Below are 27,595 nucleotides of genomic sequence, written 5' to 3'. Positions count from 1 at the left end.
AAGTTAGCAGCGGGAAGGAAATAATAAAGATTGAAGCATAAATAAATGAAATATAGAATATAAAAACAAAATAAAAACCAATGAAACTGAGTTGGTTATTTGAAAATAGAAAAATTGACAAATCTTTGGCTAGACTAAGAACAAAAGAAAATTCACAATTAAAAAATCAGAAATGAAACAGAGGATACTACTTCTGATGCCACAGAAATAAGAAGGATTACAAGAGACTGCTACGAACCATTATAGGCTAACAACTTAGATAACCTAAGAGAAATAGATAAATTCCTAGAAACACACAACCTACGATGACTGAATCATGAGAAAATAGAATATATGAAGACTTACAACTAGCAAGGAGATTGAATCAGTAATCAAAAATCTCCCAACACAGAAAAGTCAAGGACCAGAGGGTTCCACTGAAGAATTCTACCAAACATTTAAAGAAGAATTAAAATCAATCCTCCTCAAACTCTTCCAAAACATTGAAGAGGGAACACTTTCAAATTCATTATATGAGGTCACCATGATCCTGATGCTAAATCCAGACAAAGATATTAACAAAAAAGACCACACGCCGATATCCCTAACAAACATAGGTACAAATATCCTCAACAAAACAATAGCAAGCCAAATTCAACAACACATTAAAAAAAATCATACGCCATGATCAAGTGAAATTTATCCCTGGGATGCAAAGATGGTTCAACATATGAAAATCAATCAATCACATAAACAGAAAGGATAAAAATCACATAATGAATTCAATAGATGCAGAAAAAGCATTTGACAAAAATTAACACCTTTTCATGATAAAAACACTTTCAACCATTAGAAATAGAGAAAATTATATAAATATAATAAAGGCCACATATGAAAGCCCACAGCTAACATCATACTTAGTGAAAAACTGAAAGCTTTTTCTCTAACACCAGGAAGACAAAGATGTCTACCCTTGCCACTTCTATGCGATACAGTACTGAAAGACCTAGCTAGAGCAATTAGGCAATAAAAAGAAGTCAAAGGCATCCAAATCAGAAAGAAAGAACTAAAATTATCTTTGTTCATTAACGATGCAATCTTATATGTAGAAAACCTTATTTTAAAAAGCTGTCAGAACCAATAAAAGAATTCAGTAAAGATGCAGAATACAGATTCAGCATACATAAATCAGTTGCATTTCTATATACTAAAAATGAACAAGGCAAAAAAGAAATTAAGAAAATCCCATTTACAATAGCATCAAAAAGAATGAAATATTTAGAAATAAACTTAACCAAGGAGGCAGAAAACTTGTACACTGAAAACTACAAAACATTGCTAAAAGAAATTAAAGAAGACACAAATAAAAGACAGCACTGGTCATGAATTAAAGATTCAATATTTTTGAAATATCCACATGACTCAAAGCAATCTACAGATTCAATGCAATCCCTATAAAATCCCAATGGCATTTTTTACAGAAATAGGAAAAAGCAATCCCCAAACCCCAAAATTCAAAGGAACCACAAAGACCCCTAGTAGACACACACACACACACACACACACACACAATCCTGAGAATGAACAAAGCTGGAGGCCTCGTACTTTCTGACAGGGGCCTACAAATGTATGAAAAAAGCTACAAAAATCAAAAACAGCAAAGCAGTAACATAAAAACAGGCATGTAGACTAATGAAGTACAATAGAGCACCCAGAAGTACATCCACATGAATATAGTCAACTGATCTTCAACAAGGGTGCCAAGAATACACACTGGGGAAAGGATAGTTTCAACAGGCAGGGTTGTGAAAACTGAATGTCCACATATAAAATAATGAACCTAACCCTTATCTGACATCACACACAGAAACCTGCTCAAAATGGATTAACTCCTTTCTCATTGTTGGAACTGAAATTTGTAGATAGGGAAGGATAGGAGGCTAGAATAATCCATGTAATGGATTAGAGTTGGAGACATCAATATGAGCTTGTTTAGCTTAATATAGATATGTATAATATAAATATAGATATGAGTATATACCCAGGTTAGTATACACACACATATTTCTTAGTGCTGTCAGCACCAAAAGGGCCTAAAAGAAATAACACCTCAGTAGAAATGAGTATACCTAGCTCGGTTTCTAACACCATTCTTCAATAAAAGGAACCAAGAGTTCCTTGGAGAAATAACTGATTCTAGGATTGGACAGGAAATACACAAGATGAGCCTGGAGCATTTTGCACTGCCAGAGAGTAAGAAAATACTTTCCAAGATGAAAAAGAAAAAGAAGATGCACCCCCCTGCCCTGAAAAAAATAAAAAGTCCAACCTCATTGATGGGGATATGTCAAAGGGACACAGGAGCCAAGTGAAAGAGCTCCTAATGGCCAAGCCATTAGAACAGTTTGAGTAACAAAGCAGTACTGAATTATAACCCAAAGTATAAAATGAGTCCATACTGATAATAAGTAGAAATCTCAATAGTGGAAAAGAAACAAATGTGTACAAAATTCCACATGACTTATGTAGATATTCCAGCCTCAAAAAGGAGAGCACACCTTCCCACTCAAGTATGGGCTGAACTATAGTGATTTCCTTAAGTACAGTAAGAAAAGGAGAAAATGAAGAGTCAGTTCACAGTGAAGAAACCTGTACCTCAGCCAGGTATCAAGATTAATATCAAGCCATAAATCACGTTAGTAGTATGTACCCTTGATTTGATGTGATGAAAATGGCATTTTATCTCTGTGATCTTCCTTCCCAACACCCATAACCCAAGTCTAATCATGAAGAAAACATCGGACAAATTCCAACAGAGAGAGACATCCCACAAAGTATTTCGCCCACACTCTTCAACACTGTCAAGGTCATCAAAAGCATGCCAACTAAATGTAATATGGTATCTAGGATAGAATCCTGGGGCAGGAAAAGGACACTAGGGAAAAACTTAGAAATTTTCTGTTTGAATAGACTCTAGAATTTACTTAACAATGTGTCAATATTAGTTCACTAATTATAACAAATGCACTGTACTAATGTAAAATGTTAATAATATAGAAACTCTGTACTATCTTTTAAAGTTTGGTTTATCTAAAACTGTTCTAAAACAATATAGGGTCAATTTACATGGGGGAAAAAAGATAAGCCACAGATTAGAAGAAAGTATCTGCAAAGTATCTATCTAATAAAGGATTTGTATTCAGAATAAGTCAAAAGAGCTCTCAAAACTCAATACTAGGAAAACAAAAAATCCAATTGAAAAATGGGCAACAGATCTGAGCAGACACTTCACTGAAGATGTATACATGGCAAATATGCACATGAAAAGATGCTTAACATCATTGGTCATTAGGGAAATTTGTTAAATATTGCTAAAACCACTGTGAGACACATACATATTAAAATAACTGAAATTAAAAAGACTGGCAATGCCAAGTGTTGGCAAGATGGAGCTGGAACTCTCATAGACTGCAATGGAAATGCAAAATGTTAAAATCACTTTGAAAAAGCTTGACAGTCATTATTCTAAGCGAAGTAACTCGGGAATGGAAAACCTAAGCTATGAGGATACAAAGGCGTAAGAGTAATATAATGGACATGGTGGACTTGGGGAGGAAGGCTGGGAGGGGCATGAAGGATAAAAGATTACATTTAGGGTACAGTATACTGTTCGGGTGATGGGTGCACTAAAATCTCAGAAATCACCGCTAAATAACTTCTCCGTGCAACCAAAAACCACCTGTACCCTCAAAAATTATTCAAATAAAATTGTTTTTAATTTCGGTAGTATCTTGAAAAAATAAACCTACCATATCATCCAGCCATTTCATTCTAAAGTACTTGCTCAAAAAAAAGCATATGTTCGTTCAAAGATGTATGCAAGAAAGTTCGCAGCATTCTGTGTATTCTAATGCCTAAAACTTGAACCAACCAAAATATCCATCAATAGGTGAATAAATTGTGGCAGAACTCTACAACATAATACTTCTGAACAATAAAAAGAAATGAACTACAGATACATGCAACATGGATGAAACTCAAAATAATGCTGAAAGAAGCCAGATTAAAAAAAAATTACACACTATATGATTCCTTTATACTAAACTTCCAAAAATGCAACAATCTATAGTGACAGGAAGCAGATCAGTGGTTACTTGTGGGAAATGGAAGGGACAGGGACTATAGTGGACCAAGAGGAAAACTTCAGGAGTGATCAAATGTTCATTATCCTAATTTGTGGTGATGCTTTCATGGATGTAAATATGTGTATGTCAAAATATCACATTGCACACTTTAATATGCACAGTATTTAGTATACTGATTCAATTTCGATAAAGCTGCTGAATGTGCTAATGGAGTGTTACCAAGTGGTGAGAGAGAGACTAACTATAGCAAGACGTTTTCCTTGTAAAGGAGATACTGCATGGAAAGCTGAAATTTAGAAGAGACTTCACAATGAGTGCTACTCGAAGTGCTGTTCTACAAACCATCACTGGCCCATCATAACAAATAACTTGCACAAGAAGGTAAATTAACTACCACACTAAGCACACTATTTCCTTCAGCTGATAATTTTTTTAAAACCAAAATTTCTCGATGAAGACAGCAGTATACTGATACACTTTCTGGCCCAAGCTCCTTATTGAATCACTGACCTTTAACAAACAGTTCACAGACAAGCACTTCTCTGCAGACACATTTTGAGTAGCACTGTTTAGATCACACTCAGAAAACACTCTAAGCCTATCCTCATCTGTATGATGAGAATAGTAATAATTGCTCCGGATGCCTCAAAGAATAGTCTGATGCTCTAATAAGCCATATGGCTTGCAAATAGCAAGCACCTATTAATTATGTATTATTGAGTTACATATAATTACGTATAACTACTGAGTTATTTGGAGTCATTTAAAATAAAGCAATATATAAAAATAAAACAAGACACTTTTCATTTGCTCAGAATGCTTGTTGTTAAAGTTAACTGAGGTTACAAATGGTTTGTTTTTCCAATGAATTTAACATCCAAAAGTATTCAATATTGAGTTTATTAACAAAAGTGGACGTGTACATAGTCTTATCTCATATTTGAATATACACACTGCATGACAGCTATTTTTTATCAGAGCAATGTTTCCCAAACATAGAAGCGCAGAAGTAAAATGTTATTTTCATTTTTCTGTATTCTTGATTTTAGTTTCTAGAATTCATAAACTCAAAATTGTTCACATAAGTTTAGAGTATTTGTTCTTGTTTATCTCTGACAAAGAGGTGTTCTCTAAGAAATTTTATATTTTATAATCTTTCCTCTGAAATATGAGAAAGACATGGGATCTCCTGAGTTATATATGCAGCTTATACATTCTTTGAAAAAGTTATTTTTTAAAAATATCACAAAGTATATATCCATAATATATGTTGCTATTCACACAATTCTTTAAGCAATATTCAAGTATATTTGTGCTTTATATTTTTACATTACTTTAGAACCTATTTTTAGCTTTCAATAAAACTATGTATCTCCAAAGATTTCTCAAATATTTAATAAATGAGGCAAAACAATCATGAAAATATAAACTGCTACTATAGATTTTTCATCTTTCATTTTATGCATTTCCTCTCAACCATGTAATTTCCTGTTAAGGAATGTTGATAAATTTTTATCTTTATAATATCAATATTGCTGCTTTCTCAGCCTGGTGCAACAGTCAAGACATCACAAGGTTTCTGAACACGCAGTATTCACTCTGCCATATAAGTTGGAGCAATAAAATCTGATAGGACTGGTATTCATCATTTCCAGTTATTTCAACTGCAGGACCACCTTAAAACACAAATTGAAGAGAAAGTATCAGGTTATACAAGACTGATGCTGATATATTCCATATTAAATGCTTTGAAGTCTCTGAAAAAGGGCATGGAGAACTCATAACAAGCAAGTACAATGCACAGTAACTGATGACATATGCCTGCTGGAATCTACGGTTCAGAATCTGTTACCATTTATATCGGGCTCTATCACATGCACCCTTCACACATTTAGCCCCAGCCATCCAACCAAGCCTGAGCTGCTCGTTTGGTTAATAGGCATGTGGACCGGTAATCAAAGCACTACAATGTTTGAGCAAATGCAGAGTGTGGAGAGAAGCTGAAGTTTATCAGAGTTTTTAAAAAGGAGGATCAAGAAGATTAAATAGTAGGGCAATAGAGGTTGTAAGAATCACTGAGACTTAATCACTGAGATGAGATCACTAGAGAAAATGCTGAGCAATAACGAAGAAACATACATATACAAAGACAATTATTTTTATTCCTCCTCACAACAGTTTCCACTGTTTAAATATTATTTTTCTCATTTATTAAACATTAGGAGCAGTTATTGTTATTTAGCCACTCCATTGTAAATGTGAAGTTTTTGGACATTCATTAGTTCTGTCTTGCCTCAACCTGATTTTGTCATAATAACTACAAGTCATATTCTGTCTTCCATAGTTAGAGGATCATAAAAGCAATTTTCTATTATTAGTCCAGTTAATAAAGCCACTTTTTTTAGGATCGTAATTTTTTTAATCATAAAAACTCTTCAGAATCAATTTTATTATTCTAAGGTAAAAATGTTATTTTTATCATTAACGAGCATTGCAGCAAAAGAAATTCAGCTGTTAGAATAGCACTATTATTCTTTCAAAAATTACTTAGTACATTATGTTCAAAACTAAGTAATTGAACATTACAAGTTATAATTAATATCTAAAACTAGAGCTCAGAACATATTAACAAAGTATTTTCTGTGCTTAATTAACATAAAACATCTGGAGAAAAAACACTAAAAGTGAACTATGAGTCTAGGAGTATCAATCAAAACTTAAAACATTTGGCTGGGTGCAGTGGCCCATGCCTGTAATCCCAGCACTTTGGGAGGCCAAGGCGAGTAGATCACTTGAGGTCAAGAGTTTGAGACCAGCCTGGCCAACATGGTAAAACCCCATCTCTACTAAAAATACAAAAATTAGCCAGGCCTGGTGGCAGACATCTGTAATCTCAGCTAGTCTGGAGGCTCAGGCACGAGAATCACTTGAACTCGGGAGGCGGAGGTTGCAGTGAGCCGAGTTCGCGCCGTTGCCCCTCCAGCCTGGGTGACAGAGTGAGACTCCAACGCAAACAAAAAAAAACCCAAAAACCTTAAACATTCAAATCATATGACAAAATTATAGCAAATACCTTATTCGCTGCTTCCAAGGACTGTATTAGATTCTGCAGCTCCTCTCTACTCATTTCAATAGAATAAGGTTTTACTTCACCATTTTCTTTTACATCTAGATGCAGGCTTAAAAGTGGCATTCGTAATGCAGCAATCTTGTCACTGGAAAGTGCAAGCTGTTTAAAATCAGAAAAATAGCAATTAATAAATAGTAAAAAGAACTATATTGAGTATACATCAGAGGTTAGTTAGCAGTACATTTTTTTTAAAGTACTGTTTGCTGTTGAGTATAGAGAAAGGTGAAAGAAATAAATTAAGTCCATGCTAAAGCATATTTGAAGAACAGAAAGAGAAAGGAGAGTGAATAAAGGAGAGGAAATCGGTAGGAAAGTAAGACAACCAGTCAGCAATCTTGTGGCAGAAGCAGGTGTCTAGATCAGAGTCATGCCTGGGAAGTACTGAATGGGTCTAATGTACAAGAAACAGAGAATTCTTAAAGAAGACTGAAGGCACCAAGAAGATGAAAGTTCATGTACAAAGATAAGTGAGACCAAAAATACTGGTAAACTCTCAGAAATTAAGATGCTTAATTCATGGTCAGCCATCTATCTATCACAATATTGATAAATATGTTATCAAGATACCATCTTCTATTAGAGCCACTCAACAGAAACACTCTGTACATTTACCTCACTTCTTAATTTCTTTCTCTGGAATATATCCTAGGGGAATTGGAAGAACCAAATATTTATAATACTAATACTTCTCGAAATGAGCACTGTAGCTTCCTTGGCAGACAGCATAGGGAAACTCAATTTTTCTAGAATCTGAGCCAGAAAAATCCACAAAAACTGAATCTTTGTTTAGAATGCTGCCACTTGCAAAAAAATTACTTATGCAATGATAAGGGACATCTTCCCTAATGACCTCAAAGGATCTCCCTTGTGGTACATACACTATAGAATCAAATCTTGACATAGCTCCTCCATTCTCTCACCCAAAAACAGGACCCATAATATCTCAGATCTGGAAGTATCAGCTTCAGGTTAACTATCTTATGCATAATTCTCCTCCTCAATATTTCCAATAAATAGTTTTTCACCCTATGCTTGAATACCACCAATGATGATGCATGTGCTACCTCGAGAAGCGGTTACAATCATTTCCAGATATTCATACTTGTTAAAAAGTTCTTCCCCAGGTTGAATTGAAACGTATCTTATTGCAAATAATATACGTTAGTCCTTCACCTAGTCTCTGGAGCCACAAAGCATTTATATATTTCCCCATCTATGAATTTTAGCCTTTTAAAGGTAAGTGTCATGTTTCTACTAGGTTTAATCTTTTCCAGGTACATGGTCTCAGTGTTTCAAAGCAATTTCACACACCACGATTTTAAGTTTTTGGTCATTCTTTTCTAGTTGGAGTCCAATTTGCTTAAATATCTCTTAAGTTTGGCAGCCAAAACTAAACAGATAATACACTAAGAAGATATTATCACTGGAAACAGAATGTACTAGCACCATCTCTTGCTTGAAGAACTGCAATTCTGTCAGGCACAGTGGCTCACGCCTGTAATCCCAGCACTTTGGGAGGCTGAGGTGGGCGGATCACCTGAGGTCGGGAGTTCTAGACCAGCATGACCGACATGGCAAAACCCCATCTCTACTAAAAATACAAAATTAGCCAGGCGTGGTGGCACATGCCTGTAATCCCAGCTACTCAGGAGGCTGAGGCAGGAGAATCACTTGAACCCGGGAGGTGGGGTTGCGGTGAGCAGAGATCGTGCCATTGCACTCCAGCCTGGGCAACAAGAGCGAAACTCCATCTCAAAAAAAAAAAAAAAAAAAACAGAACTACATTTCTACCAACAAAATATGGGCCTGAATCAACACAAATGAAGCTATACTTTGATAAACCAAAATAACTAAACATTTCTCATATATGCTACTATTAACATCTCTCTTATCCTTTATTTATTTATTTTTTTCTGAGACAGAGTTATGCTCTGGTGCCCAGGCTGGAGTGAAGTGGCACGATGATCTTGGTTCACTGCAAGCTACACCTCCTGGGTTCAAGCAATTCTCGTGCCTCAGCCTCCCAAGTAGCTGGGACTACAGGCACACACCACAACACCCAGCTAATATTCATATTTTTTCAGTAGAGTTGCAGTTTTGCCATGTTGGCCAGGCCAGTCTCGAACTCCTGGCCTCAAGTGATCCACCTGCCTTGGCTTCCCAAAGCGCTGGGATTACAGGCGTGAGCCACCGTGCCTGGTCTCCTTTATCTTTTATATTTATAAAAATATAAATTCTGAAATTGAAATTAAATTTATAAAATTTAAATATTTAAATTAAAAATCCTCTGTTTAGGTTGCCTGATTAATTTATTTTGCTTCATTTGGTCACTGATTGTAATTGGCTGTGACATAATTTTGAACTTTGTGTCACATTATACACTTGTTATAGCTCTAGTTTTGTATCACCTTCAGACCTGATAAGCATAATATTCATAAAAATGTTGAAACTGACTGGGCCAAGACCAGAGCCACAGAGACTTTTTAACTAATATAAATTCATCTGTCTTTGCTTGGTTATTTATCCAATTATGAACCCACCTGTTATCTTCCCACATTTTTCTCTACTTAATCCACATACACAATGTAAGGCACTTTATCCAGGGTCATGCTAACATCAAGAAACACAATGTATTTATTTCCTCTTCATCTACTGGTCTAGGTATCTTATAAGGACAAAAAGTTGGTCTGAAATTCTTCTTTATGAACTCTACTGATAGTGACTCTCAAAATGTATTAAAAACTAATGTTTTAATAATATCTTATAGGTTTTCCTCCTAGAGGTAGAATCACATTTACCAGTCTTAAGAAAGCTATAAAGTCTAGAAAGTTGTGGTCAAAAATATATATTGACCAAGTGGGATGGCTCACGCCTGTAATCCCAGCACTCTGGCGGGTGGAGGCGGGCAGATCACTTGAGGCCAGGATTTGAGACCAGCCTAGCCAAAATGGCAAAACCCCAAATCTCCACCAAAGATACAAAAATTAGCCGGGCATGGGGGCACGTGCCTGTAGTCCCAGCTACTCAGGAGGCTGAGGCAGAAGAATTGCTTGAACCCGGGAGGCAGAAGTTGCAGTAAGCTGAGATCGCACCATTGCACTCCAGCCTAGATGACAGAGCACGACTCTGTCTCAAAAAATAAATAAATTTTATATATATATATATATATATATGTATATGTTGACTATATGCTGCCCCATCACTTATGTCATTTAATAATTTACAGATCTAACTATATTTATTATCAATATAATGTTATTATACATGGCTTAGATGTTTGTAGTGTACTTATGCCCAAGTTAATTCAAGATGTAATTTAAACTATCTTTGATATTTCTTTGGGATAATACATTCCCAAAATAACACATTTTATATATATGATATTATAAAGATATTTCTCTATATCCAAAAAACGAAATAAAAAATACACATACTCATAGACTCTTACCTTTACCTGCCAATCAAAATCCTGTAGCTGTGCAGAGGAAATAGCAACTATTTCTCTTGACAGAGCCTGTTTGATTTCATCTTTCCTACTTTTCACGCATTTCATGATAGTTTCTTGATGAAGTGAATTCAACTGATTCAACTGCTGAAATATCTATAAAAATAAAAACAGGCAAAAGGGGCTTTCTGTTTAAAATGTAAAAACACAATTCCACTCTCCTTTTGCACACTTTTAAAGCAACAGTAAAAGAAAAAGAGAAATACTTCTGTAACTATAAAAAAGAGTAAGATGAGAATGAATAACCAGAAAATAGGTTTTAACAAATTTCTGCAAAATATACAGTAAAGAAAAAGGACTGATGGAAGCAGCAGCATGGAAATGAATACACCTGGAAAACACCAAAGCTGATACCGCCACGCAGGGTGAGTATCTCAAATCCCAAAACAGGAAAAGTTCTACTCACTGATAGGATGCTCAAAGGAAGTGCTCATTTGAATAGTTGAGATTTCAGATTTTTTGAGTAGGGATGCTGCACTGGTGAGTATAATGCAAATATTGCAAAGTCAAAAAAATCCGAAATCCAAAACACTTCTGGTTCCATGCATTTCAAATAAGGGATACTCAACTTGTATTAATATATCAGACAATGTAGCCCTTAGGCAAGAAGCATTACAAGAAATAGAGAACGACAGTAAAAGGGCAATTCAACAGAAAGACACAACAATCATAAATCCCTCTGCACCTAACACCATAGCTTCAAAATATATAAAGCAGCAAAATTTGGCAATACTAAAAGAAATGAATAAATCCACATTCACAATTAGAGGTATTAATACAACTCTCAATAGCTGACACAAAGAAACGAAAAAAAATCAATGAGGATATAGAAGAATTGAAAAACTGCATTCTACCTAACCTTAGCAATATATAGAATACTACACCTGACAACTGTACACATTATTTTCAAATGTATATGGAACATTCACCATAACGTACCATATTCTGAGCCATTTGGCAAACCACGACAGATCTCAAAGAACTTAAATAATACTGTTTATATTTTTATTACTGGGTAATGAAGTTATGACTAATGAGAAAAGGTAACCAAAAAATTTCTGAATGTGTGAAAATTAAGTAGCACAACACTAAATAAATAAAGTCAATCTCACTTATTCTTCCTGAGAACAGGAAAAAAATCCTTCCCAATTCATTCCATGAGGCCAGAATAAAACTTAACACCTTGACAAGAGTATTATAGGGAGGAAAAGAAAAAAAAAACACCTAGGCCAAGATCACTCAAATATAGATGTAAAAATCCTAAACAAAATATTGGCAATCCAAATCAAGAGATATATTAAAAAAAGATAATACATCACGATCAAGTGGGGTTTATTTTGGCAGTGCAGCCTTAGTTTAACATTCAAAAATCACATGAACAAAATAGAGAAGAAACAATAATAAATTCAGGGAAAAGCGTTTCATAAAATTCAATATCCATTCATGGTAAAAATTCTCAGCAAAGTTAGAATTGTAGGATGCTTCTTTAGTCTGATAATGGATATCTATAAAATTACAGAGCTAACATACTAAATGGTGAAATAGTAAACACTTTCTCCCTAAGGTTAGGAATAGACATATATCTACTATGACTGCTTTTTTAAAAGAAACACTGACTACTGGTGTTAGCCAATGCACTAAGGTAAGAAAAATAAATGAAAGATGTTAAAGTTGAAAAAGAAAATTATTATATACAATCTCCCCAAAAAAAATCTGTATACAATTAGACACAGTAAACAAATTTAGAAAGGCTGTGGGACACAAGGTATATAAAAATCAACTGTACATACTAGCAAAAAACTACTGAAAAATTAAAAGATCAAAAACATCATTTACTCAGAAATAAAAATATTTCCAAGAGCTCGACACTGAAAACTACAAAATACGAGAGAGACAAACTAAAGCTAATCTAAATAAATAGAGGGCTATCCCATGTTCTTAACTTTGGAAAGCTAAATGTTGTTAAGATGTCAATTCTCCCCATAAATGATCTCTATCAAAATTCCAGCAGGTTTGTAGGTTAAAACTGAAAAGTTGATTCTAGAGGGTTATCCGAAAATATAATAGCCAAGGCACTCCTGAAGAAGCATGAGAATGAAGGTCTTCTATTACCAGATATGAAGACATAATTTAATTTAGCTTTAATTCTACAGTAATTAAAGCAGTATAGCATTGGCAAATATACAAAAGTAGACTAATGGAATACATTGAAGAGTTGAGATACAGAGGCACAAATATAGGGCCACTTGATTTACAATAAAGGCAGCACAGCAATATTGTGGGGCAAGGATGGTCATTTCAATAAATGGTCAACTAGATATTAATGTAGAAAATTGTGAACTTGACCTCCACTCCATACACAAATATTAATTCAAAATGCATCAGTAACATAATGTGAGAGCTAAAACAATCAAGCTTCTACGAGAATACATCCAAGAATCTTCATGTCTTCAGCACAAATATTTCTGAAACAAAACATTAATAGTATTAGCTAGCAAAAGAAATATTGACAAAGTAGATTTGTTAAATTTCATAACTTGTTTCACCAAAAGATACCATTAAGAGAGTAAAAAGGCAAGCACATAATAGAAGATATTTAAAATACATATTTCTTTTTTTTTTTTTTTTTTTTTTTGAGACGGAGTCTTGCTCTGTCGCCCAGGCTGGAGTGCAGTGGCGCGATCTCGGCTCACTGCAAGCTCCGCCTCCCGGGTTCACGCCATTCTCCTGCCTCAGCCTCCCGAGTAGCTGGGACTACAGGCGCCCGCTACCACGCCCGGATAATTTTTTGTATTTTTAGTAGAGACGGGGTTTCACCGTGTTAGCCAGGATGGTCTCGATCTCCTGACCTCGTGATCCGCCTGCCTCGGCCTCCCAAAGTGCTGGGATTACAGGCGTGAGCCACCATGCCCGGCCTAAAATACATATTTCTAACAATGAGCTTATATCCAGAATATCATCCAAATCAATGACAAACATACATAACTTGATTTTTAGAAAAGTGAGCAACCTACACAAGCTCAAATGATTTTTGACAAAGATGCAAAAGCAATTCAGTGGAAGAAGGATATCCTATGACCATGCAATTTCTTTTTTTTTTTTTTTTTTGAGACGAAGTCTCGCTCTGTCACCCAGGCTGGAGTGCAGTGGCGCGATCTCGGCTCACTGCAAGCTCCGCCTCCCGGGTTCACGCCATTCTCCTGCCTCAGCCTCCCGAGTAGCTGGGACTACAGGCGCCCGCCACTACGCCTGGCTAACTTTTTGTATTTTTAGTAGAGACGGGGTTTCACCGTGGTCTCGATCTCCTGACCTCGTGATCCGTCCGCCTCGGCCTCCCAAAGTGCTGGGATTACAGGCGTGAGCCACCGCGCCCGGCCGACCATGCAATTTCACTTCAAGATATCTACCCCAGAAAAGCTGGTGTGAGTGTGAACAAGGAGACATGTAAAGAACATTTATAGCAGCACTACTTGTAATAATGAAAGAAGCAATGACTATTCATTAGTCAGTAGGGAGATAAATAAATCCTATTTAATTCCTATCATCAAATACTACAAGGAGTTAAAATACACTAACTAGATCCATGTTTTTCAATGTAAAACACAATGCTGCATTTAAAACTATTTACAAGTGCAGACAAATGTTACATTTTATTACAAGTTATACACTTACACACCCCAAATAATTTCAATATACTAAAAGATTCAAACATACATACAATATATAATACAAAACATGAACACCACCTTCAAGAGTGGTGATCTCTAGTTAAGAGTGGGATATCCAGGAGGGGGATAAGAGAATTTAGGTTATCTTTGTAATGCTTTATTTCTGAAACAAACACACACATTGCAAAATGTTAACACCTGTTTAACTGGTAATGTGAATGCAGGTGTCAGTTATATAATTTCTTGTTTTCTTCTGTATGTTTTAAATGTTTCACAAAAGAGTAAAAACAACCAAAAACAAAACTGCAAAAACCTAGGACTTCCACAGATTTTTCCATTCACAATTATAAGGTATTTGTTGTTACTGATGATAGCCCTTGTATTATACATTGCTCTAAAAAACTCAGAGAAACCTGAGCATTATTTATTGTAAGTTATAGAAATGTGCAGAGAAGTTACCTCTTCATCAGGTAAGTTTTTACCAACTATGGCTTTGAAAAATTTGGCAATATCTTCTACAACGTGCATCCATTCTTCTGATTCCCAAACAGTGTGATAATCTTGGTACACAGGATAAGCTCGACCACAAATGCCATCAATTATTTTGTGAAGAAGCTAGCAAGAAAAAAGGAAATAAATGTACTTATAAGTAAAATGATGAAACAAATTTATCTTCCTCTTAACAAACAAATGTTGGGAGATGTTCATGTTATCTGCAAGACCAGCTTAAGTTAAAATGTATAAACCACTTTTAAGATTATTCTAATTAAAAATTAGAACTCATAAAAATCCTAGACTTTCTATTATTATGTTGACCTTCAGAAGCTAAAATAATCTTGTTATAAAAATTACATAATGAAAAAACTAAAAGGAAGATACATATAAAAGATATCATATTTACAGCAATGACCAAACAAAAGGATAGGACTTATATCAAAGTCTCTTACTGTAGGCCTATAAGCTTCATTTTGCTTTCCCTCCATTTTCACAACATACTTTTTTTTCTTTTGAGGGTCTCACTATGTTGTCCAGGCTGGCCTTGAACTCCTGAACTCAAGCAATTTTCCCATCTCAGCCTCCCAAGTAGCTAGGACTGCAGACGAGCACCACCGCACCCAGCTCAGCAGTTACTTTTGCTGTATTCCCAGAAAGTCTCCAGTACTTTTTGCCTTTTTTTACTTTCCTTTCTATCCTATTAGTATCTTAATATCAGCAACGGAAAGCTTAACACATGTATAACTGAGCATAGTGATTAAGACTACGGATTTTGGAATAAAACTATCCAGTTCAAATCCCAGTTTCAGTATTTTCAAGTTTTATTTAAATGTTCTGAGTCTGTTTCCTCAAGTGTTAAATGAGGATATCATCTATTCTCTTAATCTTGCTGTAAGGATGGAATAAGAATACGTGCAAATCACTTGGCATCTTCCTGGCATGTACAAAGACATGTAGACATTGCTAGCCCTCGTTACCATTCTAATTATTATCACTACTCCTCCTCCTCCAATTCATGCCTTCAACATCTATTAACTGAGATAACACAATGCCAGTACTATTCTAAGCACTTAACATTTAATAAGGTTATCTTTCTCGAAGTTATTTGTATCTTACAAGAGGAGTATTTGAACCAAATAACTTGGAAATAATCATATTCCACCCCATTTTAACTAATAACTCCTTCCCTCTAACACCACACATGCCAGAACACAAGCAACTGCTTCCAAATGGTGGCTAATATACTATACAAACTGAATTTTTATTTACCATAAATCAACATACTCAATTTTGAATCCATTCAAAATTCTCTACACCTTATCCTATACTGTCCCCATGCTAAAGAAAAACCCAGAACTCAAACTGAAAAATAAAAGCATTATCTTTTTTGGAATATGTTTGTTATTCATTCACAAATATGTAATGAACACTTCATCCCAGTTATTAAATAAGGTCATGGAAATGACCTTATTTAACGACAAAGGTCATGGAAATGACTTTATTTAATGGCAAAGAAACTATAATAGCTACCGTTATGGAGCCCTAACTAGGTACCACACTCTGGACTGATCCTCACTACAACTCTGAAGTAACCATTGTTATTATTTCTATTTTACAAATGAGGAAACTGAGAATAAATAAGGCCCTACCATAACAGAGCTTTAGTCCATTCGAAAAAGGCAAACATACAAATACATGTAATTTAGAATGATGGGGACATAATAAAAATATATACAAGGTACGAAGGAGCACAGAGAGGAAGCAAGGAAAAGTCCATCTTAAAAGGATGAGTAGTTGGCCAAGCAAACAGGAGAGAAGAAGTGCATTTCTAGACACAAGCAAGTTATTTTGGGGGGTGCCTAGGGGGTGACAGGAGACAAGGCTGGAGAGGTGGGTGGAGCCAAATCAAAAAGGGCCTTGTGTACAAAGCAAAAGAGCCTAGACTTCACTCTGTGCTAAACCGGGAAGCAACCTATTCACACATTTGCATTATTTTTCCATATATTTGCTAACAGGTTGGAAGATGTAAGAGAAGAGAGAGGGTGAGCCCAGGTGCCTCAATTTTCAGTTAAGGAGTTAAAGATTAAGGGGCTTAAATTGTTGAGGACACTCAAAATGGAGGCAGTAAAGAGGTAGAAGAGATGTGAAAAGGGGAGGCCATGGATGAAACCTAGAACGTCAGGTTGAGAGGGGCTGGGTGAAAGTGGTGGTGCCACAAACCGAAAATGAGGCTACGGGAGGAGTAGGTCCAGGGGGAAAGAAGAGCTGAGGCAAGGGCATACTGAATTTGAGGTACCTGTGGCAGAAGCCTGACACTCAGGGAAGAGATTTTGGTTTGGGGTTTTGGGGGTTTTGTTTTGTTTTTTACCTGGCATTCTTGAACCATAGAGGAAGAAATTTTTGGCTGGACCTAAAGATTTAGAAGTCATCAACATATATGGTAGTAAAGGTTATGGGCCTTATCTAAATGGGTAGAGTGAAGACAAGGAGAGCCAAAAGCCAATAAAACACTCAGAATCAATAGATCTGAGCATAAGTTCCAGCTCTGCCACTAACTGGATGGGCAATCCTGGGCAAGTTAGCCAAAATTTCTGCTGACATTTCAGGTTCCTCACTTGCAAAAACAAAGAAAAGAATTAGGTGTTTTTTTTTCTTGACCCTGGCAGGAGGTAAGTTCATTCCTTTCTGTCTCCTCCACACTTTCTCCAGTATAAATGGAATAGAGGAAACAGGAAGCCAAAATTGAGACTTATAAAAAAGATGCTCCACCAGGGCACAGGCTGTGTCTCACTCACCATTTACCTCATCCCATCGGGGCGCTCAATGTATGGTAGACTTCAATGAAAAACTGGCTGAACAAATGAATGTGGTTGCTTTTTCCAGATTCTTACAAGCCAGGTTCTTTTATAGACTGGAAGTCAATGGGTACATCACCTCTTGGGACGACCCTAACGAAAGTAACTCGCCCAGTTATTTCGCTTCCTTCCAACCACCCTCAAGGGAGGGGGGCAGGGTCCGCTTCGGTCTTTGTCACATTGTATTCCAGCACCTGGCTCTGTACCTGCTGTCCGGTAGGTAGGGAGCCTTTGGGAGGTTATGTGTTGAATGAATTAAGAAAACGTATACGAAGAGGCAGCAAACACCGACTTAAGCTTTCAAAGCCCAGTCTGGTGTGGGCGCTTCTGCGCGCAAAGCCCCCGGAGCTGCACCTCTAGGCTGGGGGTGGCGCCCCAAGCTGTCCTCCTAGGCTCCCCAGGGAAGGCGGGGACCAACCACCCGAAATCACGCCCCTTCCTCCTCCCTTCCCTAGGGAGCTTGCGAAGGCGTCTGGGTCGCACCCGGCCTGATCCGCACGCCGGGCTGTCGCGAAGCCCAGGCCCCGCGCCGCTTCCCCCGGTACCCGCCCTCACCTGCGGGCCCAGCTCGGCCGGCAGCTTCTGCAGCCGCCACAAGGGCGTCCCCTCTTCCGGCTCCATCCCTGCGCGAAGCTGGGGCTTGGGTCACGTGTCAAGGCTGGCCGCTTATCTAAAGCTACGACTCGCCCACGTGACTCTCTCCGGCGGGGAGGGGCGGGGCGTGGACCCAAGAAGTCCCTGTGCGCTTGCGCAGAGACCGAACTACCGCTTTCCCCGTAACCAGGGAGACTGCAGTTTGCAGTGATGTGGCTGAGATACCCTTGTGCTATTAAAGGCACATTTACGTATCTTTCAACGCAGTTTGTACCTTTGTTTAGGGTTCTATTGAACTTTCTCTGTGCTCTTTAGAAAACCGTCGAATAAAGGTAACCATCTTTTTGGGTGCCTGGGCATGGTCATTGTCCCAGAGTTTTAACATAAGTCTCTACTAAAGTATCGTGATTTGCAAGGTAAATTAAGGTTTTGCCATGAGCAACGTTCTGTATATAGATCATCCTAGGGAGAAGGTACTATTTTCAGCCCTATTTGCAGAAAGCAAACATGATTAGAGAAGTCACTAGGGTTGTCGGATTTAGCAAATAAAAATTCCAAGCGTCCAGTTAAAAGTGAAATTTCAGATAAACAATAATATTTTGTTGTAAGTATCCCCTAAATATTGTATGGGATATATTTATACTGAAAATTATTTGTCCATCTGAAATTCAAATTTAACTGGTGTCCTGTGTTTTATCTGGCAACGCTAAAAATCACTGACCTAAGTAAGAGGCCCAGTCTGAAGTTAAACAAAATCAATCAGACTCAAGAGCCATGCTATTAATGTTGGACTAAGCTCAAAGTCCAAATATCCTTTCTGTTATTTCTTATTACAGCTGTTACTTTAATCAGGTGCTGAAGAATTCAGTGGTGGTAAAATGAGCATGTCCTGCAAAAGCAGATAATAACTAGTAGACCAGAAACAGGAATTACAATCTAATTTATAAATTTAATAATAAAAGTGGTGCAAAATGGTGAAGCAGAAGAGAAAGTATTCAATCTATGGGCTACGCAGAGAAAAACTACTCATTAGCAGCATTCTAGGTTTACCTCCTACGTCCTTTCTCTGTGTGCCTCAACTCTAAAAGGTGAAGTCAATTTCTTTCTGCCGTGAGTTTTCATGGTATTTTAGCTGTCCCTCACTTATTTACCACTTTCTAGTTCTTAATGCAGATAGATGCACAACACTCATTGCCCTATCTTAAATGTAATTGTCTTAAGATACTTTGTGAATAGGAGCTCCCTTAGTAATAGTTAAAATGAGAAGTCTGGAAAACTACTTCACCTGAGTCTTTCTGTAAATCTAATGATGGGTGAGGTCTATTTTGAGAAAAAAACTTAAATTTTATGTATTATAATAATTGGGAGAAAAATACTTTCAAGCATCTACTATATGTCAAACCCTTCATATATTTTTATCTTACTAATTCCTGCTACAACCTTGTACAGTGGGTATTACAGGTGAGGAAATGAACTTGAAATAATGTATTTTGTAAGGTCACATAGATAGTAGTTACAAAATCACTGGTCTGAGGCCAGAAACGGTGATCTCAGTTTGCATGCTTGACTACCCCTGCTGAGGAACTGAAATGATATGGCTTACCTAAGGCCACGTAACATGACTAAATAAGGTAAAATGACACACCTAGCAGGGCCCAAGGTTTAGTCAGAGGACAGAGAATTAGGTCCTAACTCATCTTTCAAGCAACACTGAGTACTAAGAAGAATTTGATCTTTACTCTTGAATTTGGAGGGGACAAAATTTAGCCTGCAACAAATATGGTTTCCAAAATAGTTAACAACTTGCAAGAGAGACAGCACTTAATATTTGCCGTTTGATGAGTAAGAGGATGTTCTTATGTGTGTAATCCAAGAGGTTTTCAAAACATATGTCTGTCTCTTGTAGTTCCATCTCTACGAGGTATATTCTGGTCTCCATCTCCCAAATCTTATTTGTACTATAGCAATCTTTAAATGCATGAACTCTGGAGCTAAACTTCATAAGTTCAAACCCTGGCTCTGCAAATGACTATGTAATCTGGGCAAGCTATTTTCACTTCTCTGTGTTTCTCATTCCTTACAACAACCCTGTAAATTGTATAATTGGTTATAATGACAGCCTAGGATTTACAGGGTGGTTGTAAGTTGATATATGTGAAGTTCTTGAAATGAAGTCTGGCCTGGCACATAGAAAATTGTATTATATTCCCTTCTATGTGGACTTCTTTGCTCTACTGTTATCTAGCCAAAGTCTAGTGGGTTCCAGAAAGTTACCCTCCTAGTGAACTGTCACTGCCTTAGAGATGTGATCTGCATCTGAAACCCAACTAGCCAGCTATATAGTGCTGTATAGGTGATGTAGGTCATTGCTAACAGCTGGGAGAGGTGTACAAAGATCTTAGGTAAACCACAGTGTGTGCCCTTGCTGAGCTTAAACTGGAATTCAAGCTTGCTATTTGTGAAATAATTTGGTGCTCTTTTTCTGAAGTTAGTTTCCTTGAGATTTTTTGTTTTGAGGTGGAAGGAGGAAAGAGTTTTGCACGCCATGCTTTGGGAAATTCACTCATTCACTCATTCTTTAACAATTGTTGATTAAACATCTACAATTGATTAGATGCTCTAATGACTCTGGGAATGCAAGCAGTGGACAATAATTTACCTTCTGGTTTCAGGGGAGAAGGAGTGCTTAGATAATGAACAAATAGACAATTAAGATGATGAAATATACTGAGAAGTATCTTTAGGAAAATAAAACAGTCATGTAATAGAAAGGGATGGTAGAAATATACCTTAGATTGGTCAAAAAGCACCTAGCTAACAAATGGCATTTATACTAAGGCATAAAGGCTGAAAAGACATGAAGGCAACATCTAGGGAAAAATAGTTGTGAGCAGAATGCAGAAGCCCTGAGGCAAGAGAAAGCCTGCCTTATTCAGCATAATGACCCAAGGCCTGTGTGGCTGGACAGGCCTTGAAGATGCCAGAGATGTGGGCATGGATTTGGTAAAGAAGATACCAGAGATGTGGGCATGGATTTGGACCAGTGAATTGACATAATGTGGTTTACATTTTTAAATGCTTATACCATGGAAACTGGAAAATAGTTATGCTATGCAAAACAGATCTTAGAGTGCAAGAGCAAAAGAAGGGGAACCAATTTGGAGACTACTCCAGACTTATTCTAACTAATATAGAGATTAGAGTTAATATGGCCTAGTTTCCACCCCCAGACTGTAGAATTCCAGGGGCTTAGTGATAGATGGTGGTAGCAGGAACTAGATACAAATGGAAAGAGTCAAAATATATTTTGGAACTAAGACCTATAGAAGTTGATGGTGGATTGGATGCTTGTGGAAGAGAAAGAGATGCTTGTGGAAGTGAAATGCAGACTAAAAGAGATAGTAAAGCATCTGTCATCCAAGCCAGCATGAAGTTTTATGCCCTGAACAAGAGACAGAGCCATAGACTATAGCTTCTTTGTTGGTGTAAGTCTTTTTGAGGTGCAATGGTGTGGTGATTAAGTGTACAGGGTCTAGAGTCAGACAGACTTGGATTCCAGTTATGTCTCCACCACTTACTAACCACATAACCTTGGACAAGTTGGATAAACTCTCATACCTAAGTTCCTTCTACTGAATATAGGGATAAAACTACCACATATTTAATAAAGTTGTCCTGAAGCTCAAATAAAATAATGTACATATCCCAGCCTCCCTTTCATCTGGGGTGGGTGGTGTCCAAGTGCTGGCCAATAGGATGAAAATGGAAGTATTATGTAGCACTTCTCGGTACCTTTTATTTAAGGAGAACCCAAATGTACCATTTGCCTTTTTCTTCTTTGTTTCTGCTTCCATCTTGCTTCCTAGAACTCAAATGATGCTGTTTTTGGACAGGGAGGTCATGGACCAAGTACAAAGCGGCAAAAGGATGGAATTAAGGTACTTGACATTGTTGAACCCTTGCCTGATGCCACATTAGCTCAGGACTACCTACATGGACATGTACGTGAAATACCCTACTTCCCCCTTATTTAAGCCTTTTTTATGGCGGGCTTCATGTCAATATCCCTCAGTCTGATCCCAACTAATATAAGCATTATAGTAAATGACTCCTAATTTGCATCCACGGGCCTGTAGTCTTGGGTTTTGATCTCAATGGTAAAAATTAAAAGACAAAATTATAAAATAATAGTATACATTTTAAAAATAGGCATTCCTATACATTGCCATTGGCAATTTTTCTAGAGGGTTTTGATTGCATTTATAAAGTTTTCTACATGTACATACTCTTTGACTTAGAAATTCCAGTTCCAGGCCGGGTGTGGTGGCTCACGCCTGTAATCCCAGCACTTTGGGAGGCTGAGGTGGGCGGATCACCTGAGGTCAGGAGTTCGAGACCAGCCTGACCAACGTGGAGAAACCCCATCTCTACTAAAAATACAAAATTAGCTGGGCATGGTGGCACATGTGTGTAATCCCAGCTACTTGGGAGGCTGAGGCAGGAGAATCCCTTGAACCCGGGGGGCAGTGGTTGCGGTGAGCCGAGATTGCACCATTGCACTCCAGCCTGGGCAACAAGAGCGAAACTTCATCTCAAAAAACAAAAGAAATTCCAGTTCCAGAAATATATGAGAAAAAAAAAATTTGGCTCCAAGAATATTCATTTATACATTGCTTACAATAGCAAATAACTAGTAATAAGTTATTGGCTTAATAAATGATATTATAACATAAAATGAAGCCACAAAAAAGTGATTTTATATAAGAATATTTAATAGAATATAAACTTGCTCACAATAACTATTGGGAAAAGAGTTATGTTTCAAATCTATTTGTTCTGTGTGATCCATGGTGTGCTGGGTGTCTGTGTGTGCATGTGTGTGTGTATGTGTGTGCATGTGTAGTGTGCAATTTCCTAGACACAGGAATATACAAAATTTTAGCAATGGTTTTCTTTCATTTGGGAGATAATAGATGATTTTGATTTTCTTCTTTTAGTTTTTCTGCATTTTTAAGTCAAATTTTTATTTAAAAATCTTAAATATTTTAAGATAGCTATGATAAATTTTGACTCTAATGATTCACTTTAATTTTGCTTTCAAACCCAGGTCTTACCTGAACTCAGCGCCTTCCTCCAGTATCTTGCTAAACATCACCAACAACATCCAATTACACTGATGATAATCTGTTTTTTACCCCATTCTCTACAGCTGCAGCCTCCTTTGGAATGGGATTTGCCTTCCTAGTTGTTGAGTTGTCTTAGGCACTGCATAATATGAATCCCTAGAGTTCTAGCCTGCTGATAATCGCTAAGCAACCACATATTTTAGTTATATTACAGCAGCCTCTCACTCCTTATTCCAATGTCTGTATTAGGCAGCTGGTTAATTAGTTTAATGGTTAATTAGTTCAATAAAACTGCAGAATTTTAGAAGTTTAACATAATCTTCTTTGTCTTTGTGTGTGTGTGTGTGTGTGTGTGTGTGTGTGTGTGTGTGTGTTTACCTAACAGTCTGATGCATATCGGTGCAGGCATTTAGGTGGCTCTTCTATTCTCTAAGACCTCAGAATTCTCTTTATTCTGGAATTGGTTGCATATGAAAGAGGAAGAATATGAAGGATCACGGAGGGAGTTTTTATGTGCCAGACCTGGATATAATGTGTATCATTCCTACCTGCATTTCATCACCTGGAAACCAATTTCATGGCAGCATGCAATTTTAAGGAAATTTTGGAAATATAACTTAGCTGTGTGTGCAGAAAGAAATGAAATTTAATAAATGTATAGTTGTTTCTACCACAATCATGCCTTTTAAAAAATAAAAGAGAATTTCTCATAGAAGAAATCCTCATATAAACACTGTAAACAATTGTCTTTCACATTTTCATGAGGAGCCAAAATCCTTCATGGCTTGCACTTAACCACTAGCAAAATATAAAACTGGGCTCCAACTAATGTCTTGCATCTGCCTCAAAAATGTATCGATTCAGATTTATATTAAGAGGAAAATCTGAGAGCCTAGTAATCCAATCAATCCCTTTTCATTTTATTGCCACAATCAGCTTAGATTAAAATTTGTAATTATAGCAGTTATGTCTGAGAGAAGTCAAGGAGGTGAACTTGGCTGGCTGTTTAGGTAAGCCTCTGGAATATACTAATTCAGAATTAAGAGTCTGTTTTTCAGCTTTTTAGGTCCCCAAACTTGAGCTTGTCATTTCATTCAAAAGAGACTGACTCATTGTAACCAAACTCTCAAGAGACTGATTGATAAACCACAATGTCACAGAGTAGAAATTGTTTTTCTGTAGGATGCTGTATTTTGATCCACAAGTTCTTTTAGTCAACCAAATTATAGATCATAAGGAGGCTCCGTGAATGTAAGACTGAATGAAAGAAAATGGAATAGACCTAAATTGATTTTTTTCTTTAAATTGTCATGACCTAATGACCTTCTTTCATTCCAGGGATATTTCCAGTGAAAGAAAGAAGAAAGCATGCTTTTCTCTTGACTGTGCAGAAAAAAAATCTATGTTTCTTTGATTCTCCATTTTACTAGATGCCATACCTTTGTAGTTACTTCATGTGGAGTCTTGACCAAGATTCAGGAAATACTAGAACTTTCAGTCCCAGAAGGTTACTCTGGGCATTACTAGTCCCCATGATTATGAGTTGAGTTTTACTAGTTAATTTCAGACGAAAAATATTTGTTTTTCCCCAAATTCTGGGGTTACGTACTTTTACTACCTATGAACTGACAACTGTATCTTCAGTAATTACAATTTCCAACAAAATGTTATAGGAATAAAGAAAAGATGTTAGTTCATTATTCAGAGTTTATGTTTATTCCTTTAATTTAAAAAAATGGTCTGTATTTCTTTTCACATTTATTTCCTCAGTTCAAACCTGCTTTTCAGGTTATCCTATGACTTGAAGTTGACTAATTTGTTCACCTTAATTAGTTGTGTTGCAATATATATGTAATTAGTTATTTGCATTGCAACCTGCATAAAATTATTCCTGTTCATAAACTATTGAGAGGAAAGGGGCTTAAAGTTCAAAGGAGTTTAATTACGGTCTTGTAACCATATAGAAAATATTTGAATATTACATTGGCATTGGCTCTATTGCATTAAAAGAAGTTATGAATGACGAATTGGCAAAGATTTGCAAGGTGATGAGTTTAATCTTGTCTGTATAAACCTGGACAGATTTGTTTGCCTATAAAAACTGGTTCTTAGAAATCAGTTTGATAAGTGTCTCATTTCATTCTGGTCAATGAACTTAATAAACTGAAGGCCTTTGTCTTTCTTTTAGGGCATTATATGTAACTCAGAAATGTTAACACCTCTTTATTTCATTATTTGTAGATAAAAATAATCTTGTAGCTTGAGCCACTTAAGATCTCCATTAAAGAGATCTTTAAAATAAACAGATACTTTGATTTAAGAAGAGCAATAGAGGGAGCCCATAACATTTATTTCAGTGTAGCACTAAAGAAAACAATACATTAAAAGCTGAAATCGCTCTGTTAAAGTGAAATACTTAATAAGCTGCAATTTTGGACCTAAGATGTAATACATGCTAATCCTCAGGGGCTGGCATTCTTTAATGGCACACCAGGTTGTCAATTAATCTTTCTGGTGAAGGTTCTGTGCGTGTAAAACCTTCTGCCTCCCAATTGCTACCCCTTTTAAGCCCTGTATTTACAACCACCACATCCGTAAGCTGTTAGGATTTCAGCCAGTGGTTCTTAATCAAAGAAGCACATTCGTCAACCCAGGGAATTTTTGAGTATTGATTTTTAACTTTAAATGTGTCACACTTTTGTTTTGTACTTTTAAAATAGCTTTATAACTCACATACCATAAAGTCTACCCATTTAAAATACAGGTTGGCTAAGTTTACTCAAGCGAGGTTTTCTAAATTTGTATAGGAATGCAATTATCACTATGTCTCCCAAAATGATCCTTAATGCCTGTTTGTAGTGGACACATGGGGAGCTTTAAAAAAAAAAAGAAAGAAAGAAAAGGTCATACCCTGCAGACAAATATTGTCGGAGTCTCTTTGACTACTAACACCAATGTTCCGTCATTGCTGTTACAAAACTCCCCAGATAATTTTGACATAGGTCAGTGTTGAGATACAGTGATGTGGACAAAACTTCATAGAAAAGATGAAGATCTGGAAAATGCAAATGTAACCTTTTACTAACCAAGAGATCACCTGGCTTAGACCAAATGTTGTCACAACAGCAGCAGCAGCAATAACAAAGGAGGCCTTTAGAACATTTAGAGAATGGTGGTTTTCTGATCCTGGACTTTTGTTCCTACTGTTTCCTTTGCCTAGAATCTCCCCTCCTTCTTCCTGCCACTCTCTCCATGCACACCTAGTTCGCCTAATGAATTCAGACACAACCCCCAGAGAACTTTAATTGCTGTCTCACCTGTGTTTTCATAACTCTTTGAATAAACATCTATTATAGTCCTTATTGCATTGTGCTGTTTCTTCATATTCTGACTTTCCCATTTTTCTGAGAGCTCCTTGAAATGCAGAGGCCATGCCACATTCATTTGAGTATCTAGACAGTGTCTGGCACAAAGCTGACTCCCAAAAAGTGTTTGTTGAATTCGGAAATAGAAGAAGTGCTTTAATAAACTATGAAGGCCAGGCTCAGTGACTCACGCCTGTAATTCCAGAACTTTGGGAGGCCGAGGCAGGCAGATCACAAGGTCAAGAGTTCAAGACCAGCCTGGCCAACATGGTGAAATCCCATCTCTTCTAAAATTACAAAATTTAGCTGGGCGTGGTGGCAAGCTCGTATAATCCCAGCTACTCGGGAGGCTGAGACAGTAGAATCACTTGAAACCAGGAGGTGGAGGTCGCAGTGAGCTGAGATCGTGCAACGGCATTCCAGCCTGGGTGAACAGAGCAAGACTCTGACTTGGGAAAATACAAAAAAACAACGACGTAAAGGGTAGGCAGTGATTTCCAACCTTGACTGCAAATTAGAATCCACTGAGGAGCTTTTCAAAATCCCTATGACCAGCTCACACCTACACCAATGAAATCAGAATCTCCAGGGGTTGGACCCAGCAGTATATGTTCTTTACATCTAATTCTAATGTGCAGCTGAAATTGAAAATCAAGGGCATAAAGCCACAAAGGATGGTCCAAAATTTTATCCTTGACCAAAATATCCTGGCTCTATTGCCTAAAATATTTAA

The 27,595-nt window shown here is 36.9% G+C and overlaps 1 protein-coding gene and 1 long non-coding RNA gene across 3 annotated transcripts; one reads left to right on the top strand and one right to left on the bottom strand.

The window, feature by feature from the left end:
* Positions 1-4,924: 4,924 nt before the first annotated feature.
* Positions 4,925-18,506, bottom strand: COMMD8 (COMM domain containing 8). Of its 2 annotated transcripts, none has more exons than XM_003816020.6 (5): positions 18,333-18,506; positions 14,887-15,042; positions 10,703-10,855; positions 7,198-7,353; positions 4,925-5,800 (listed from the first exon to the last, which is right to left on the bottom strand). In XM_003816020.6, exons 1-5 carry the CDS (start codon positions 18,396-18,398, stop codon positions 5,780-5,782), a joined length of 552 nt encoding a protein of 183 aa, XP_003816068.1. In that variant the 5' UTR covers positions 18,399-18,506; the 3' UTR covers positions 4,925-5,779. The 2 variants fall into 2 exon arrangements, with proteins under 2 accessions (XP_003816068.1, XP_034814744.1); XM_034958853.4 differs by having other exon boundaries at positions 10,709-10,855; positions 18,333-18,488.
* Positions 18,471-26,858, top strand: LOC129397607 (uncharacterized). Its single transcript, XR_008625172.2, has 3 exons — positions 18,471-18,703; positions 22,238-22,309; positions 24,836-26,858. It is a non-coding gene; the product is annotated as an uncharacterized LOC129397607 (long non-coding RNA).
* The last annotated feature ends 737 nt before the right edge of the window (positions 26,859-27,595 follow it).

Source organism: Pan paniscus, chromosome 3 (genome assembly GCF_029289425.2).
Source record: "Pan paniscus chromosome 3, NHGRI_mPanPan1-v2.0_pri, whole genome shotgun sequence".
Taxonomy (NCBI): Eukaryota; Metazoa; Chordata; class Mammalia; order Primates; family Hominidae; genus Pan; species Pan paniscus.
This window is presented reverse-complemented; position numbering and strand designations above follow the sequence as displayed.